We start from the raw sequence: 17,919 nt of genomic DNA, 5'->3' as shown, positions 1-17,919 counted from the left end.
TTGGGTTTTTTTTTGCGGTACGCGGGCCTCTCACTGTTGTGGCCTCTCCCGTTGCGGAGCACAGGCTCCGCACGCTCAGGCTCAGCGGCCATGGCTCACGGGCCCAGCCGCTCGGCGGCATGTGGGATCTTCCCAGACCGGGGCACGAACCCGTGAACTATGCTTTTTAAAAATGTGTTTGTATGGACTCCTACTTTTGCTTAACTCCTCATTAGGCTAAGAGGTGGATTTTCACATCGGACTCCGTCTCCATCCTAGATAAATCACATGAGCTAATGGACAGGATTCAACCTCAAATAGAAACAGCCTAAGAAGTCAAAGGATTTCTCCTTTAAAAGCTCCTTCTAGCCTTGCACTCTCCATGTCTTGTGCTCATTTGCATGGCAAGCTGTTTTGTTTCTCTGTTTGTCGTGGGAAACTTTCTACATTTCTGAAATTATATTATGTGCCTATAGAGACAATTTGAATAAAGTGAAATTTGTCCAAGTCAGCGCCACCTACTGACAAATCTGGGTATTGCCGTAATTCTTGGGTCTCTATTTTGAGTCACCTCTGGACAGAGTTGAGTCTGGGGGACCTCCCATTAAATTGTATCACATTCACATCAAGTATCAAAGCAGTGTATACAAATCAGTAAGTGATGGAATTTTGAACTAATTTTTAAACTTTTTATAGAGGCATAAGATATGTATAGAAAACTGCACAAAAAGATACAGCTCAATTAACTTTTACACAATAAACATCCATGTAACCAGCACCTAGATCAAGAAACAAAACATGACCCAGTACCCAGAAATCCTCCACGGGCCGCCCCCCCACAAGGACACTGATTTCTAACATCATCGATTACTGTGACCTGTGTTTGAAAATTATGTAAATAGAATCGTAAAGTATATTTTCTCTTGGGTCTTACTTCGGCTGAGTAAGTATGTTTTTGAGATTTATGCATATTGCTGTGTGGAACTGTGATTGCTTTCTTCTCACTGCGGTATAACATTCTGTTGGATGAATATTCCTCAACTTATCCATTCTAGTGTTGATACGCATTGGGGTGGTTTCCCATTTGTACTATTACAACTTGTGCAGCTGTGAACATTCTAGTACATGTCTTTTCATGCACATATGTACACATTTCTGTTGGGTTTATACCCAGGAGTGGAATTCCTGGGTCACAGGATCATTAAATTTAAGTTGTTGCCTCCATTACTTTGTACTCCAAGCACAGCTTCTCTTTGTTGGCAGCAGTTACTAAACCACTTTGCACTCTGCTCTCTTGGGTGAGGTCACTGGGTGACAAATCAAGAAAAATCCATTTCTCTGCTTTTTGGTCCTGGGCAATTTCAGTTGGCACCAGAGTTTAGAGAATGGAATAAATTTCTTCTTCCAGACAGATTGCTGAAAAACAGGTAGGATTCAAGGCCCTCTTCACATTTCTACAGTTAGTTTTCTTGTTCTGAAATCTACATGGTTTGATATTAATAATGGCCACTCCAACATTCTTTTGATTAGTGTTTGCTGTTACATCTTGTCTTCCATCCTTTTACTTTTTTGTTGTTGTTGTTAACTGTTACTGTTTTCTCAAAGTGATTATTTTTTAAAAATTTTTATTGGAGTATAGTTGCTTTACAATGTTGTATTAGTTTCTACTGTATAGGAAAGTGAATCAGCTATACATATACATATATCCCCTCTTTTTTGTATTTCCTTCCCATTTAGGTCACCACAGAGCACTGAGTAGAGCCCCCTGTGCTATACAACCATCCTTTTACTTTTAACCTATCTATATTGTCATATTTAAAGTGGGCATCTTATAGACAGCATACAGTTGAGTCTTGTTTTTTTTAAATCTCATCTGGCATAATAATTGGTATGTTTAGATTGTTTACAATTAATGTAATTATTGATATAGTTAGATTTAGGTCTACTATTTTGTTATTTGTGCTCTGTTTGCACCCTCTGTTTATTTTCCACCTGTTCCTCTCCTTTCTTCCTCTCTTTTGGATTATTTGAATATTTTCAGCATTCCATTTTAGCTCATCTATTGGCTTTTTTGGTTATTTTTCTTTGTATTACTTTTTTTTTTTTTTTTTTTTTTTCCGTACGCGGGCCTCTCACCGCTGTGGCCTTTCCCCATTGCAGAGCACAGGCTCCGGACGCGCAGGCTCAGCGGCCATGGCTCACGGGCCCAGCCGCTCCGCGGCATGTGGGATCTTCCCGGACCGGGGCACGAACCCGTGTCTCCTGCATCGGCAGGCGGACTCTCAACCACTGCGCCACCAGGGAAGCCCTGTATCACTTTTTAAATAGTTTCCTTGGGGATTACAATTAACATATCTAACCTTTCACAGTCTACTTAGAGTTAATATTTTCCACTTCAGGTAAAATGTTATGGCCTTACCAGCATATAGTTTCCTTTGCCTGCCATCTTTTATGTTATAATTGTCAGTTGTAGGATGTTTACATACATTGAAAAGCCCTTTCAACAGTCATACATATATTAAAGAACTTAAGAGGAGAAAAATAGGCTACATTTACCAAGATATTTACCTTTTCTCGCATTCTCCCTTCTTTCCTGAAGTTTCGAGTTTCCCTCTGATATCATTTCCCTTCAGCTGGAAAAACTTCCTTCAAATTTCCTTTTGCATTTTTTAAAAAAATAAATTTATTTATTTATTTTTGGCTGCGTTGGGTCTTTGTAGCTGCGCATGGGCTTTCTCTAGTTGTGGCGAGCGGGGACTACTCTTCGTTGCGGTGCGCGGGCTTCTCATTGCGGTGGCTTCTCCTGTTGTGGAGCACGGGCTCTAGGCGCACGGGCTTCAGCAGTTTTTATCTTTGCAGAGCGGGGGAGATGTATGGCTGGAGTGCACACATGCCCACATGAGAATGCGCGTGTGTGTGAGCCCAACACTGGTAACGTTTCTGACCGTTGTTGGTAGTTTGTCCAGCAGCGTTTTCCACCAGTTCACAGCCCCTGGGGAATTCACTGTGTTTGTCGAGTGTACAACCAGCGAGTGGAACGTGATAGCTCAGAAGCAAGTGACCGTGTGAGACAAGATGGAGAGGCTCTGTGTGACTGGGTGTTCTGGCCTGTCCACATCAGGAACCAGCCCTCTCTGCTGGGCAGTCTGCAGGGACCCTCTGTGGATTCAGGTGGAGCTTGACGGAGGTGAGTCTGCAGAAAGGGTCAAGGTCAAGGCAAACTTGCTTTGCCCCCGATCTATCCATCCAGCTCCCAGGCTTCAATAAATACTAACAGCAATCACTTATGGAGTTAGTTTCTTAGCCATTCATTTATTTAGCACCTAGTGTATACGAAGAACTGGTCTAAGTGCTTTATATAGTAGCGCACCCAATATGTTTTACGGAGGAAGAAATGGAAGGAAGGTTGAGAAATTTGGCCAGAGTCACAAGGCTAGTAAGCTAGTGAGAGCAACCAGCCTTCTGAAGACCATTTGCATGCCCCTAGTCCCATCACAAGACTCGGACTTCCAAGCCATTCCCTGTTGGGGGAATGTGAATCTCAGCACAGCCAGCATCGACCAGCTTGACACAATCACATTGCCCCCAGTCAGGGCTGATAATCAACTGCAGCAGCTGTTATGGCTGGTGTCCCTGCTGATTGCTCACAGTTTCTCTTCTGATTGGTCACAGAGGCCATTCTGATTGGTCATCATGTCCATGCTGATCAGTCAACGTATCCATTCTGATTTGTCATGGCACCTATTCTGATGGGTCATAGCAATATTTCTCATTGGTCACAACGTCCATTCTAACTGGTCACAGCATCCATTCGGATTGGTCACAGCGTCCATTCTGATTTATCAGAACAGCATTCTACTTAGCTGGTGCCCATGCAGTTTCAGTTGTTAAATATTTTGAATATCACCCCTTCTGTCAATAGAGACTCTCCCATCCTCACCGAAGGCAGTATCTTTCCTCAAGGCACAGGTCCAGTCTGAGGTCTGGACGGAGGCCTGTTGATATAAACTGAGTGGCACAGAGCTGTGGAGGTGAGGACATGTCTCAGTCCAACCTCATACCACCCGGAGCCTCACTCAGAGCAGTAACTTCATGGATCTATAACGGGACTTTGAACACAGTGCTTGGGGCTCCTTTCTGTTCTGGTGTGCTTGTTGGCTGAAAATGGCTTGCTAGGTGCACCTGGAAAAACTTAAGATAATCTTTTTTCATTCTACAAATATAATTGAGTGACTACTCTTTGTCAGGTATGGGGGAGGCAGCAATAAACATGAAAGTCAGGGCTCCTGTTCTCAGAGGGCTTACATCAACACCAACAGCACAACAGCAGCTTCACTCAAACAAGAAATATACGAGCTTGGTTTCTATTGGAAAGAATCGTAAGTTAGTGGTTTAAATCACATTTTTTAAGAGTCAACCACAATCTTTAGCATCCAGTTAGGATAACCAGCCCCAGTCTGTAAGGGAGCCCCATCTTAATGTGAACAGGCTGAGTTCTCTCATTGGGCAGGGTCTCAGGCAGTTAATCGTGGAGATGGAAAGGGCTTCACTGCTTCGGCTTAAGACAAGACTGGAGGCTAATTCTTACGCATAAAAACCAGCCACATCCTTAAGAGATGCTACCTTTTCAGCCTTCCTCGCCACAAGGATATCTCTATCAACAAAATGTTCTGATGTTTTTACTACAAACTTTTAAGTTTATGGTAACACACGCAGAGTATAAATAATTAGAGGGACTTCCCTGGTGTCCAGTGGTTAAGACTCCGTGCTCCCAACGCAGGGGGCCCGGGTTTGATCCCTCATCAGGGAACTAGATCCTGCATGCTGCAACTAAGAACCCGCACGTGGCAATGAAGATCCTGTGTGCTGCAATTAACACCCGGCGCAGCCAAATAAATAAAATTAAAATTAAATAAAATAAATAAAATAATTAGAATATGCAGGTGAGCAGAGAGGGCCCTGAAAGAAAAATCACTCATGAACCCAATACTCAGAGATAATCTGTTTTAATATTTGGGTGGGGAGGATACACCCTTACATATGTCTTTATACCCACATCTACGTCTGTACGTGGAATCTGACTTCACAGCTGGAGGCTGAACTACCTCAGTATAATCTACTGCATGCCTGACGTTCTTAAATGTGCCTCACTCCACCTAGGAACAGGCGTGACTTACACTGTGCTGCCAGGTAACACGCCCCTGGCTGAGTTCACCGCGCAGACGGGCCCGCTCCCCTACAATCTGACCCTGGATGGAGCAGTCCAGCAACGGATGGGCCCAGAGATGCACCACTTGGAGATCCGAGCCACCAGCAACACCACCACCTCTGCCCCCTCCAGAAACGTCACCAACCACTTCGTGGAGCCCCTGTCAGGCCTGCAGGCCTCCTGGGCTTCTGGCAACTTGGAGCTTGGACAGGACCTACTGGTCAATGTCTCGGCGGCTCACGGCATCCCAGAGAGGCTGACTTCTGAGGTGGCAGAGGACTCAGTGCAACCTCCTCCCGTGAGAAAGAGAGCCTTGGGGGGCCATTTGGGACTTACCATGTGGCAGTGCCTCTTGAAGGTACTTGGAGTTTGTGGCTCCCCTTCCAAACCTCCCTCCTCTTCCCTTCCTGACTTGGTGTCCAGGGGTCTGCCAGCCAGTTTTTCAGTGTGTCTTAGACAAAACGATGGTTCACAGCATCCAGCCTGGGTCACAAAATAAGGAAGAGACAGATATTACCTGCAGTTATAGAACTTAGAGTCATAGGGATTCTCCACTTTGGCACTTCTGACATTTGGGACGAGATAATTCTTTGTTGCGGGGACCGTCCTGTCCACCGTAGGATGTATAGCAGCATCCCTGGCCTCGACCCACTAGGTGCCAGTAGCCCCAGCCCCCAAGTCATGACAACTACAGATGTCTCCAGACATTGCCAACTGTGCCCTGGGGAGCAAAATCACCCCCGCTGAGAATCACTGGAAGAGAGTGCGAGTACCTGGATTTCTTCCATCATGTCTAGACGAGACTGTGTTTCGGGAAACGGCAGTCCATGCCCTGCGGGGGAGAGATAGGTAAAAACTAAAGGGTGGGAGAGAGAGGAACAAGAGAGGAGGTGTCAGGAGGCTGGCTGGAATAGAGATAGGGCAGCAGACTGGCTGGCACCAGCCAGGGCAGGAGGCCACAGCTGACATGCACTTAATCTGGAAAGAACAGAGCGTCTCTGAGGGCGGTGTGGTGAGGTCAGCAGGCAGGAATGTGATGAAGGTGGCAGAGTCTCCAGCCCACCCAGGTCCGCTACCCTGGACCTCAGAGGTGTGTGAGAAAGGGGGTAATGGGAAACACTGCAATTTTGCCAGGTACCAAAGGTACAGTTTGGAACAGGAAGAATCTGGAAAGGAAATGGAATGACAATGGAAAATATAATACAGAGGCTGTAATTCAAATGCAAATTAATTTTTGTCTCCTATAAAAGCTACTTGGTAGGAGATAAGAGATAAAATCTCCATACACCCTGTGACTTGGGGGCTCACTCTTAGATGATAAGCAGTCTTCTCCTCCCCGTGAGAAAAACAGACTGGATGCCTCCAGGGATGAAGGGAGTGAGGGGGGAAGGAAAGGGAACCAGGTAGGACAGGCAGGTCCTCACTTGGTGGCACCGGCCTTGCTCTCACCGCCCAGCAGACGTTTGCAGCCGCCTCTCGTAGGAGCTTCTATGGGCTCGTGAGGCTCCCTGCTGAGCCCCTGGGACCACAGCTCCTGGGGTGGGGGTGGTGCCTCTCCTTAGAGGCCACGTCGGCTCAGCTGGTGCTTCTCCTGTCACCAACAGGGTCCCTTTCTCTGTTCTCCTCGTTCTCTCTACCCTCTCCACCGCCCCCCCACCCAAGGCTAACATCTGGTCCACAGAAAATTCTCACCCAGTCCTCGGCTGCTTCCAGCCGACTGTAGTCATTTCCCAAATGCAGAAATGCTGCCTTTCCTCTCTCCCCTTCCCTCTCCCTCCACCCGTCATAGATCATTCCAAGGGCATGAGTAAGGAGCCTGTCCCTGGGGGTTCCCAGCCTCAAAGAACACATACCCAGCTCACCAAGGGCCCTCTCTGAAGACCTTCTCTCCAGGCTTGAGAAGAGAAGAAGGTAGCACCCACCACCTCTTCCCCATGAGGGAGGCAGTGGGGCGGGGATACTCAGGTAGCAGCGGCCCTCTCCAAGTCGTCTGACAAATCCTCCTCTCCCCTCCCCACTCTCTCGACCCTTTTAAAACCGTGTCATGGGCCTCCTTCTGCTGGAATCTCCTCTCTCATCTGGCTAATGAGCAGCTGCTCATCCTTTGTTGAACTTCAGCTCTAGCCCCTGCCCCACCTCATTAACCATTTCTTTCTCCCCCAAGGTAGAAGCAGACCCCCAACCCCATGCCCACACTGCCTTCCATGCCGATTCCCACCCTGGAGTGTCCCACGTGCCTGCTAGACCATAAGGCCTTGAGGACAAGGACCACGTCTCATTCATCTCTGTGTCCCTAGAGCCTTGCACCATGCCTGGCATACATCAGGGATACTTTAAATTCTTCGATGATGAAAGAGTCAGATACTGCCATCAGAGGCCTGGAGAAGCACAGGCTGGGAGAACTGTCTCAGAGCAAGTTAAACAGTTTATTACAATGCCCATAATTCTCCACCCTTTGCCTTGCAGGCACCTTTCTGGTCACTGTGTTCGTGAGGAACGCCTTCTCAGACTTGAGTTTGAAAATTGGAAGCATCACTGTCACAGGTAAGAATTCTCTGCAAGGGGGTATAAAACTTGTGACCAGGAGTTTAGGGCATCGCACTTCCTCGGGAATCTAGTGAGGGGCCCCTCAAAACAGAGCTTTGAATACTTATATTGTTCTACAGATATTAACAATTCTCTGGTTACTCTAAATAGGCAATAATGTAAGCAATATAACATCCAACCATTGATACAGAATTCTAAAACATTCGAATTTGTATTAGTTACACTGCTTTAGGCTTCAAATAATAGAAAGCCCAACATAAGTGGCTTTAAGTTCAAGTCTTATTATCTTACATAACTAAGAAGTTAGTTCCAGGGTTGGTTCAGTGGCTCAGTGTCACCAGCGAGGACCCAGGCTCAGTCTGTCATTCTGCTCTGCCATCCTCAGAGCTTTCGCTTGGTCCTTAGGCTTGTGTCTCATGCAATCAAGATGGCTGCCGCAGTTCCAGACATCACGTGTCAACCCAGCATTATCCAGCAGCAGCAGAAACCCATTTCCCCCTGTACATCTCTTTTTATTAGGGAAAAATATCTTTCCCACTAGTCCCCAGCAATCTTCCCTTTAGATACCATTGGCCAAAGTAGCGTCAGGTGCCCAGCTGTAAGGGATTCTGGGAATCCAGCATTTTTAGGCTCTGTGGGAGAAGATGGATTCTGACAGCCAAGAGGAAGAGCAGGGTATTGGCTGTTGGTAGGCAGCCAATAGTAGATGTCACTGTCTTAAAATTCACCTTGACTGTGTTTGCCAGGACTTTTGAGTAGCAAGAGAAAGAAAAGCAGTTCAAAATGGCTCAAGCCAAAGGAAATTTTATCAACTCAGAAAATAAAAGTCCAGGGTTTAGGCACAGCAGGATCCAGTCACTCAATGTCTTCAGAAATCTACCTCTCTCCATCTCTTGGTTCTATGTTGGCTTCAGTCCGACCCCCTCCTCCCAAGTAGCAAGATGGCCGCAGGTTTCAGTCCTTAACCCCAGAGGAGAAAGAGCATCTCTGTGTTGATATTTTCAGAACAAGTCCTGAGGCTGCCTCTCACCTGCCTAAGCTTCGTTCATGGTCCGTCCTAGACCTGTTGCTGAGGCCAGTGGGAAGTGGTACTCAGGGCAGACCAGGATCACACGTCCACCCCGGAACATGATGTAGGATCAGATTCACCCAAAGGACTGAGGGTGGGGAGGGATGGTTCCCCAGGGAAAATATCATCTGTAAGTGCCATTATCAAAAGAAGGGGGCATGGATGCCTGGACGGGGGAAGAAAATATGAGATGTCCGTTCTACTTACTGTCCACAGTCCTCCTAGGAGTTTCCACGTATGGAATTTGAGGTCCAGGGAGGTTAATTGACTTTGCAAAAGTCACTCAGCTAATTCATGGCAGGACCAGGGTAGCAACAATTTCTCTGGATTTCTTCATTCAGGGTTATTGGACCATCTTCCTTCTTACGGTTAAGAAAGATCTCTGTGTCTGGCATTTTAACTTTGTTTTGTAAAATTTTACAGACCTTTAAACTTATCATTGTAAGAATAAGAATTCACTGAGAGGGAATTCTTTAAAGATCAGTAATACCCTGATCTTAAAACATCCAAGTCACCAGGGCCTAGTGAATCACATGGAATGACCAACCCTAAGTGCTTAGCTTAATCACTACACTTTAATTAGACATTAATCAAACTCACATTTCAGTATCTTCAGAGCATATCAGCTGAGAGTACCTTTTCCATTTTTTTAACTCGACACACTAATATTCTTTACAGATGAATAGATGACAAAGCACTAATATATACAACACAGCATTCAGTCCTCCTGGAGCTTTGAGAAATAAGGGCTGCCTTCAGCCTTCTTTACGGATGAGGCACCTAAGACTCAGAAAGAGTAACTAACCTGCCGAGGTTCGCATAGCCATTAAGAGGCCAATGAATGGATCCAGAAACACACCGTGGTGTGCGGAGTCCAGCTCCTACCAGCCTGCCAGAGCTGCTTGTGCCCATCTCTTCCCACTATGCATTCAGTGAGGTCAACTTGGTATCCTGAAATCTGCCTTTCTGGGAACATTTGCACCACAGAAAATAGCATATGAGATGAGGGCTCCCCACCCTCACCCTTCAACTGGCAGGTAAACATGAATGGCGAACAGCTGCAGGTCTGACCTTAATCTTGTTCTACCTGCCATTGGCCTGTCTCTTTCTTACCTGCCAAAGAGGTGTCTATAGCCCAGTGGTGAACATGACGGTTTTGCTTTTGACCCATTTCCTACAACCTGAGTATTCTCTGCGTGTCCCTAAACAATTTCCAAAGACAGGCAGATACTCCCAGGGCATCCTCAGTGTACCCTCTGACTCTGCCATTTGGTGACCTATAAACACAACCACCGTCTGACACGCATATCCCCACTGTGTTCATTGCTCCTTCCAGTCTCCAAGAACCACCTGGAACAAAGGCTCAGGAAAAGAATGTATTTTTTTTTTAAACAATCTCACAAGAAAAAGATGTCTAAGTACTCTGTTTTAGTTTTAGTTTTTTTTTTTTTTTTTTTTTTTTTTTGCCGTATGCAGGCCTCTCGCTGTTGCGGCCTCTCCCATTGTGGAGCGCAGGCTCCAGACGCGCAGGCTCAGCGGCCACGGCTCACGGGCCCAGCCGCTCCGCGGCATGTGGGATCTTCCCGGACCAGGGCACGAACCCGCGTCCCCTGCATCGGCAGGCGGACTCTCAACCACTGCGCCACCAGGGAAAGCCCTCTGTTTTAGTTTTGAATTTGGGCTTTTTGGTGCTAACAGCCAGTGGACTAGCAATCACTGAGGCTTCTTCTGTTTAAAAAGAAACCCAGAAGGATTGAAATCAAATTAAGCATGCCCTCTAACCACAACAGCATCATGTTATAAATCAATAATAAGTTATCTAGGATATGTAGATATCTCTCAGACATCTTGGAAATTAAACAGCACACTTCTTAAAAAAAAAGATCAATGGGTCAAAGGCAAAAAACACAAGGATATTTTAAAATATTTTAAGTGATAATGACAATACAACCTATCCAAATTTATGGGATACAGCTAAGGCAGTGCTCGGATGGAAATTCATGGCTTTTAATGCTTATATTAGAAAAAAGGCCCAGGTCTTTTAGTATTTATAGCAAGACTAAGTCTTTGACTCCTTGCTGTTGACATTGCTCATGCATGCATTTATTCAATAACAAGATTTATTGTGCCTCTACAATGTTCAAGGATTGGTATTAGGGGCTGGGGAAACAATGGTGAATAAACAGATGTGGTCCCTACCTTCATGAAGCTTAGTGGGTGAGACTAACTAACAAATTAGCATACAGTTAAGAACTGTGATGCGTCTAACTAGAACCAATACAGTGCAGTGACAGCACCTAACAGAGGGTGGACTAGCCAAGGTGATCAGACACGGGCTCTTGAGAGGTAACATTTAAGTGGGGACCTGAAGAGAGGACAGTCAGCCATCCTGGAAAGCAGAACAAGAGCTGTCTAGGTATGTAGATGAGAAGGCCCTGAGGCCTGTTGTTGGAGGGGGGAGGATGTAGGAGATTATAGAGATGGACAGAGGCCAAATCACATGGGGTCTCAGGTGCCAAGGCAAGGGGGCTGAGTTTTATTCTCAAACCATAGAGACCCCTGGGGACTGAGTTCTGCCACAGCCTCCTGTGGTTCCCAGGACAAGCCCTCTGGGCCTGAGCTGTTTAACAGGTCTAACCAGAACCGATCCTGGAACACACCACATGCCTGCCAACCCCTTTCCTTGAATCCAGGTGCTACCCATTGTTGCCCCAGCTCGCCCTCACTCCTCCTCCTTCCCCGTCTCGATAGCCCTGGGCTCCTGCCCTCTGGGAAGCTTGCCCTGACACCAGCTGTCTGCCGCGTAGAGGTACTAGCTCGGCACTGTCCTCTGCTCCAGACACAAGAGGAAGCGCATCCACTCGTTTTTCTCATCTGATCCACAGCAGCCCCAGGAGTCAGACACTGTCAAACCCTTAGGGGGAACAGACGTTCTTAACCTACTTCCTCCCTCATCTATTATCACGATCCCCTGAGCCCTCTCTACCGCAGCAGTTAGCACTCTGCATTTTAATTGTTGGTTTCTTTGTCTGTCCGACTAGATATAAGGGCGGGGGCTGGGTCTCTATTCCTGTATCTCCAGGCCTCAAGCACAGGGCCTGGCCCAGAGCAGGCTCTGTTAATGCAGCTGAACGCGTGATGAACCCTTGGCACCCAGCCCGCACTCAGCCTAGTCACTTACCCAGTGATCCATCCCCTGCAGGCTTGGTGGATCAGACAGGTCTGCCTCCACTCCATGCCTCACACTGTGGCCACCCCTGGCACAGACTGCTCTGGGGTGCAAGGTGGGGTGCCAACTGTGGAGGGCGTCTCACCAGCCAGCTGCTTTTGCTGCGAAGAGATAGAGGGGATGTGGAGCTGTGCGTGGAACCTGGTCAGTACTTGGATCCTTTCACAACAGTGACTCTGGGCTGGTCAGACAGTAACAAGGACTTTCGCTTCAAGTGGGCATGTGGTAGGTGACCTTAGAACTCTGAACCGTCCCATCACACCACGGAGTGACGGACAGCGGTCAGTTTTTGCTGCTCTTTTTCTTAACCTCCACACCAGGATTACTCGTGCTTGATATCTTCTGTGCCTTGTATGTGCCAGAGATTGTGAATTCCATGGAAATGGGAGGTGGGGGGAAGCAGTGGCAAACCACGATGGGGGTGGCCCTGAAGGCAGGCAACCAGGAGAGGCACTATCTGTAGAGAATTTAGGAACAATAGTTAAACCCTAAAACCCAGCCTGCTTTTTTATTATCACCACAAACAACATTATTGGTAAAATACTCCTCCCCTCTTGGACTGAACCCCTCTTTTAACCTCCACGCTCTTGGTATGCCACTGAGAAGACAGTTTAGAAGGAAGAAGTGATGAGGCCTTTTCTGACAAACCAAGATGGTAGCACTAGCACTTATGTTTAAGAAATGGTTGTTCTCCTTTTTATAGGGATATATCCTAGCTATGCACACACTCTTCTAGAAATAAAGTGAATGCCATTCATACTGTACATATTGCTTTTGTTACCCTTTTTTTTCATTGAACAATATATCCCACATATTTTCATGTCTTGGTATCTTCTTCTCCATCTTGATTTTCATAATAACTGCATAATAGACTGTCAAGTTGCTGTATGATCATTTATTTACCAGTACCCTCTTTTTGGACATTGAGGTTGTTTCTAATTATTTGCCCTTATAAACAACGCTGTAATGAACATTCTTACAGTTCAATCTTTATTTGTGGCTGTGGTTACTTTCATAAACAAGTTCCCAGAAATGGAATAAGTGGGTCAAAAGTCATGTAACATTTGAAGTCTTTTGATATTAATTGGTAAGTGCTCAGGATATCCTTCAGCATGTTAGTTCTTGTTATCTGAATTAATAGAGGATACAAAATATAGGCTTTAGGTGACTGAGCTGATGACCTGACCCCAGGCATATCCTGTGAATGACTACACATCAGGGGTAGTTGGGGTAGTGGATACACACATTAATCAACAGAGTTGAAGGGCAAAGGACACAGAGACTTACTGAGTTGGTACAAAGCAGGAGATGACATGCAGCCTCCCAGACAGAGATACAGCCTCCCAGGTCCCCAATGTACCGCACAGAGACAAACAGCTGTGGACAATCACTTACACCAGGGACAAGAAGGTGCCTTCTCCCAGGTGGGGCTGTATATCCTCTGGGCGCCTCTCCTGCTCTGTGCTGGCCTGCTCACCAGTGCAAGTCACTGATGCAAAACAAGCCAACATATCCTGCAGGTTTGCTCAGAGTCTGGGTGAAGCGGGGGTCAGTTTCCCAGAAACATTCTTCCATGGCACCATTCCTTCAACCTGAAAGTAAAACTAAAAAAAAAAAAAAAAATCTCTATTTGGAACCAATTTTCTTATCCATGACCCATTTCTTCTAAAAACCCCAAACCAGAAGGTAGCCACATGTGTCAAGTCCAAGGTTCCTGGATGGATCACAGTGTTGGCCCACCTCTCTCTCTCAGGGCACTGCTGGGCTCAGTGGACTGACTGTGTTGAGAGGCAGCTGCTCCGCACAGACCAGAGGGAGCCGGTAGTGCCACCGTCCTGCCTGCCGACGCGTGACTCTGCTGTTGCCCTGCGCCTGGCAGTCTGGAGAGGCCGGGAGCTGGAGGACCTGGAGGAGCAGTGCCTCTATGTGTCTGCCGCCCTGGAACTCAGGCCACGAGTCAGGTGGGAGCCCAAGAGCAAACTCCTGCAGGGCTGCCATTTGGCCAACACGTACTGAGTGACAGCTCTGGCTACGCTGACTAAGGGGCAGGGCGTACAGTGGTGGGTAAAAGCAGACCCAGTCTCAGTTCTCACTGGGGTTACTTGGTGATCAGCAGTGGTTCACACAAATGAATGGAAGGAGAGAGCACGCCTCTATGACAACTTCCCCGACTTGGCGTCAGGGAAGGCTGCCCTCAGCAGAGATGTGAAGACAGAAGAGTAGTTAACTTGGCCAGGAAAAGGGAGGGCGGGAGACAGAACAGACAGTAAAGGGAGGGAGCATACGGAAGTGAAAGAGGCTGGTGTGGCTGGAGCATGGAGGAAGAGCAGGCAGGGCCTGGCTCCGGCAGGGCCTTGAGAGTTCTGTCAGACACATGATTTCGGTCTTTATTCTAAGAGTTCTGGAAAGCCACCCAAGACTTTTAAGCAGGCTGGGAACATGATCATATTTTGCTTCCAAACGCTCTGGTAGCAGGGTGGAGAAGCGGCTGGGGCGGGGTCGGGGGGCGCCGAGGGAGGCTGCTTAGGCACTTGCAGGAACCAAGGTGAGAGTTCAGAGTAGCGCGGCTATCAGCTGCGTCCCTGAAGGAAGCAGGTGGCTCGCTCAAATTGGGAACGGAGGGGAGCTGGATAAAGGGTCTATTTACAGACAAGGGCAGGGATAAGGGGATCAACCAGCGATGACAATGCAGGACGACAACAGGAGGAAGCCATTGTCCCTCTTAGGCCTGCAGGGGTAAGAGAAGGGGAGGGCATCACTGGAACCCCCTTGGGAGCTGCAGCTGCGGGAGAGGTGCCCCTGGCATGAGCTGTGGCCTTGGCCAGAGGAACACGGCCTCTGCCAACTGCAGTCCATTTGGTAAGGAGCAGGGAAAGTGGTGAATCACTATCCAACCTCTCTCCTCTCAATGCTCCCCACTGGCTGGGCCCATTGGCTGGTGTGGAGACTTGGTGATGCAGCCTACGGAGATCAGTCCCTGGCGCACAGAGCCACAGAGTTGATGGCAAGTGGGCTGCAGGGGCAAATGGAGCATGTCTGGCTCACTTGCACTAGGGTAGACGTGAAGACAGAAGTGGGGAGATTCGAGAGCTATTTTAAAGCTCATACTGAAAGGACTGGGGATGGGTTGGACACAGCAGGAGTCAGTGATCTCTCACTGGCTCATGTGAGGGAATATGACGTTACACAGAGGCCCAGGACTCGGGTCCAGACGTGTGGGCCCATGTTCCATCCCCCGCTCAGGAGTTGTGTCACTGGGACTAATCACACAAGTCTCTGAGCTCAGTTTGCTCGTCTGTGATATGGGGATTCTGATAGGGTTGTGGTCAGCACTGGCTAAGCTAATGGCAATGGGATGAGGCACGTGTGCTGTAAAATCACAGGAGTCACTGATCATTATTAGCACTAGAAAGAATCGCGGAAATTGACTGCTCTTATCCCCTCACTTCATAGGTGAGGAAACTGAGGCTCCGAGAGGTTAAGCGACTGGCGCAGAGCAGTCCTTCACAAGTGGCAGCGGCAGGACTGGAGCCTAGGGCCCTCGCTCAGCCTCGTGCGCTCTCCGTGTCGTTCTCCTGTGCAGTGAATGAAACGGGAATCCAGGCAGGAACGAATCGCTTCATGTTCGTGGCCTGGTTTTGCTTGGGGCAGAAGTTGTTTTTATCCCATCTTTCACTTGACAAAGCCATTTCCCACCTTCTCAAAGGACTTGAGAAGAACTGGACAAAAGACCAGGCGGGCGGCCACCACGTCTGAGAGAGCAGCCCTGCTCCGTTCTCTGTCTCCCTTTCAGCTGTGAGGAGAACTGCAGGCCAGTGAATGCCAGCAGGGACGTTATGCTCAAGGTCACCGTGGGGGACAAGTCTGCAGCAGCCGTGTTCAGCCGGTATTTAGTTGACACCCCGCTGGAGAAGGTGAGGACACTGGCAGCCTCTCAAAAACAGAAATGTCTTCCCACTTTGATTGACCAGACCTGAGTCACATGCCCAGGACTGAGCTGGGGGTTGGTCAACTCCACTCAGAGCCCGAGGAGTAGGAGTCGGGGGCTGGGGAGCACTGGTCAGAAGACAGAACGGATGCAGCGGAGCAGAAACAATAGGGAAACATCGCAGCAGATGCTGTGGGTGCCCCAGCCCATCCTTACCAGGCTGATGCAGGCATCCCCCAGCTGCGATGGGGCGGCTGCTGGCCAATAACTGTGGGGTCTAACAGCCCAGCCCCCTGGGCTCTGAGTGAGACAATTTCTATGGTGCAGCTTGTGCTCCAGAGTTCCCCATGGGATCAGGCTGAATGAAGCTGGATGCCACCCGAAACCACTTCTTTGCCTTGTTTCATTCTCCACCCCATTCGGCTTCCCTCCCTGCCCCCTGGTTTTGCCTGGGAGCCCTCCCTCGTAAATGCCCTGCAAACAAATCCTCGTCTCAGGCTCTGCTTCCAGGGAACCTGGCCAAGGACAAACACCCTAACACGGCTGGAGATGGGCTATTTGGGCTGACCTCAGGAAAGCAGGTGATACTGCTGTCCATCCATTGGAGACAAATCCGAAAGGCCTCCCAGGGACAGAAGCCACTGCCCGGCTGAGTCCTGTAGGCTGGCTGCAGCCTCAGGGGCCCCGGGCTGTGCTCTCTTTCAGGCCGAGCCCCTCCCGGCGGCCTGCAGACTCCCAGGATTCTGGCCTCGTTCTTCAATCCTCCTTCAGAGCGACACCCCCACCCTGCTGCTGAACAGTTCCTTCCTGAGGACCCGTAGCCAGGCCACCGGAATCAGAGTCAGAGGTGGGAAGGCCTCCTTCAGTCTCTTGTCACGGATCCTGTCTCCTGCAGACAGTGAGCAAGACAAACCCAGGAGCGCTGAAACAGGGGACATCAGTGCAGGGTGGGGGCCATACACAGGCTCTGGTGTGAATACCACCACCTTCTAACTGGAAGACTTCAGGCATCGGGTTCAAGCTCTCTGTGCCTCAATTTCCTCTCATGCAAACGGCACAACAGAAACACCCGCCTCTGAACTGCACGAGGCAGGGTGGATGACACACCACCAGTGGTAAAAGCAGATTGTCCTGGGGTGTGCAGCCTGCACGTCCTGCCAGGCGACTCAGCGCTTCTCACTTAAAACAAGCCCAGAGCAGCAGGAAAAGTAGACTCTCAAAAAGATAAATAACGGGGTGATTATTCTTTTTCAGATGCATTCCTTTGATTCAGTATTTCTCAAAGTGGCCCACAGACCACCTGCCCAGGATAACCTGGGGTACTAGTTTAAAATGCACACTCCTGGGTTCACCCCAAACCTTCTGAATTAAGTGCAGGCCAGGGAATTCATTTTAATTGATTAAAATTCTCTATGCCCAGCTCTTCCAGGTGTGCACTCCTTTTGAAAAACCAGGTGATTATAACAGGTGGTGTGGGCTATTGGCGCAGGTTAGCTGGGGGCTCTTCATGGTGCTATGGGAGCCCATGGGTGAGTTCTGCGTGTTTCCAGATTCTGGCTGTGGCCCGTCCTAACTCGGTCTCTTGAGCAAGTCTTGTCTCCCGATATACTCCCTCCTCACTAAAGCCCTGGGAGGAAGCTATTATTATTAGCCCCATTTTAAGATGAGAAACTGATTCTTAAAAAGGTCAAAGCCAAGGTCACATGGATAGTAAATGGCAGGACTGGGATTCTATCTCTGCCCAGTTTCTCAGAGTGAGACCCTGGAACGCCCTGCATCAAGGGGGTGAGGGGGTGGGCGTGGGAGTTGTTAGATATGCAGATTTCTGGGCCCCACCCCAGAATCTACAGAGCGGTCTGAGGCCCTGGAGAGGGGCCTGGGAACCTGCATGTTGAACAAGCTCCCAGGAGATGGTGAACCATGGCGGAGTTTGTGCGCCTCACACAGCCCCCTAAGCA

The 17,919-nt window shown here is 48.5% G+C and overlaps 1 protein-coding gene and 1 long non-coding RNA gene across 6 annotated transcripts in view; one reads left to right on the top strand and one right to left on the bottom strand.

Moving 5' to 3' along the window:
* Window positions 1-6,050, bottom strand: part of LOC114484052 (uncharacterized) — a 46,245-nt gene extending 40,195 nt beyond the window's left edge. For all 5 annotated transcript variants that reach the window (XR_003676548.2, XR_008615463.1, XR_003676549.2 and 2 more), the window contains exons 1-2: window positions 5,962-6,050; window positions 5,525-5,671 (exon numbers count right to left, since the gene is read on the bottom strand). This is a non-coding gene — a long non-coding RNA (uncharacterized lncRNA). The remainder of the gene's footprint in view (window positions 1-5,524; window positions 5,672-5,961) is intronic.
* Window positions 6,051-15,304: 9,254 nt separating this feature from the next.
* The window catches only part of LOC102981548 (polycystic kidney disease protein 1-like 2), a 46,347-nt gene continuing 43,732 nt past the window's right edge, over window positions 15,305-17,919 (top strand). Inside the window, 2 exon segments of the mRNA XM_024124965.2 lie at window positions 15,305-15,947; window positions 16,667-16,808. Coding sequence (XP_023980733.1) covers window positions 15,870-15,947; window positions 16,667-16,808 — 220 coding nt within the window. The 5' untranslated portion in view covers window positions 15,305-15,869.

Source organism: Physeter macrocephalus, chromosome 17, assembly GCF_002837175.3.
Source record: "Physeter macrocephalus isolate SW-GA chromosome 17, ASM283717v5, whole genome shotgun sequence".
In the NCBI taxonomy this organism is placed as follows: Eukaryota; Metazoa; Chordata; class Mammalia; order Artiodactyla; family Physeteridae; genus Physeter; species Physeter macrocephalus.
The sequence above is the reverse complement of the archived record's forward strand: the minus strand, read 5'-3'. Positions and strand labels throughout refer to the sequence as shown.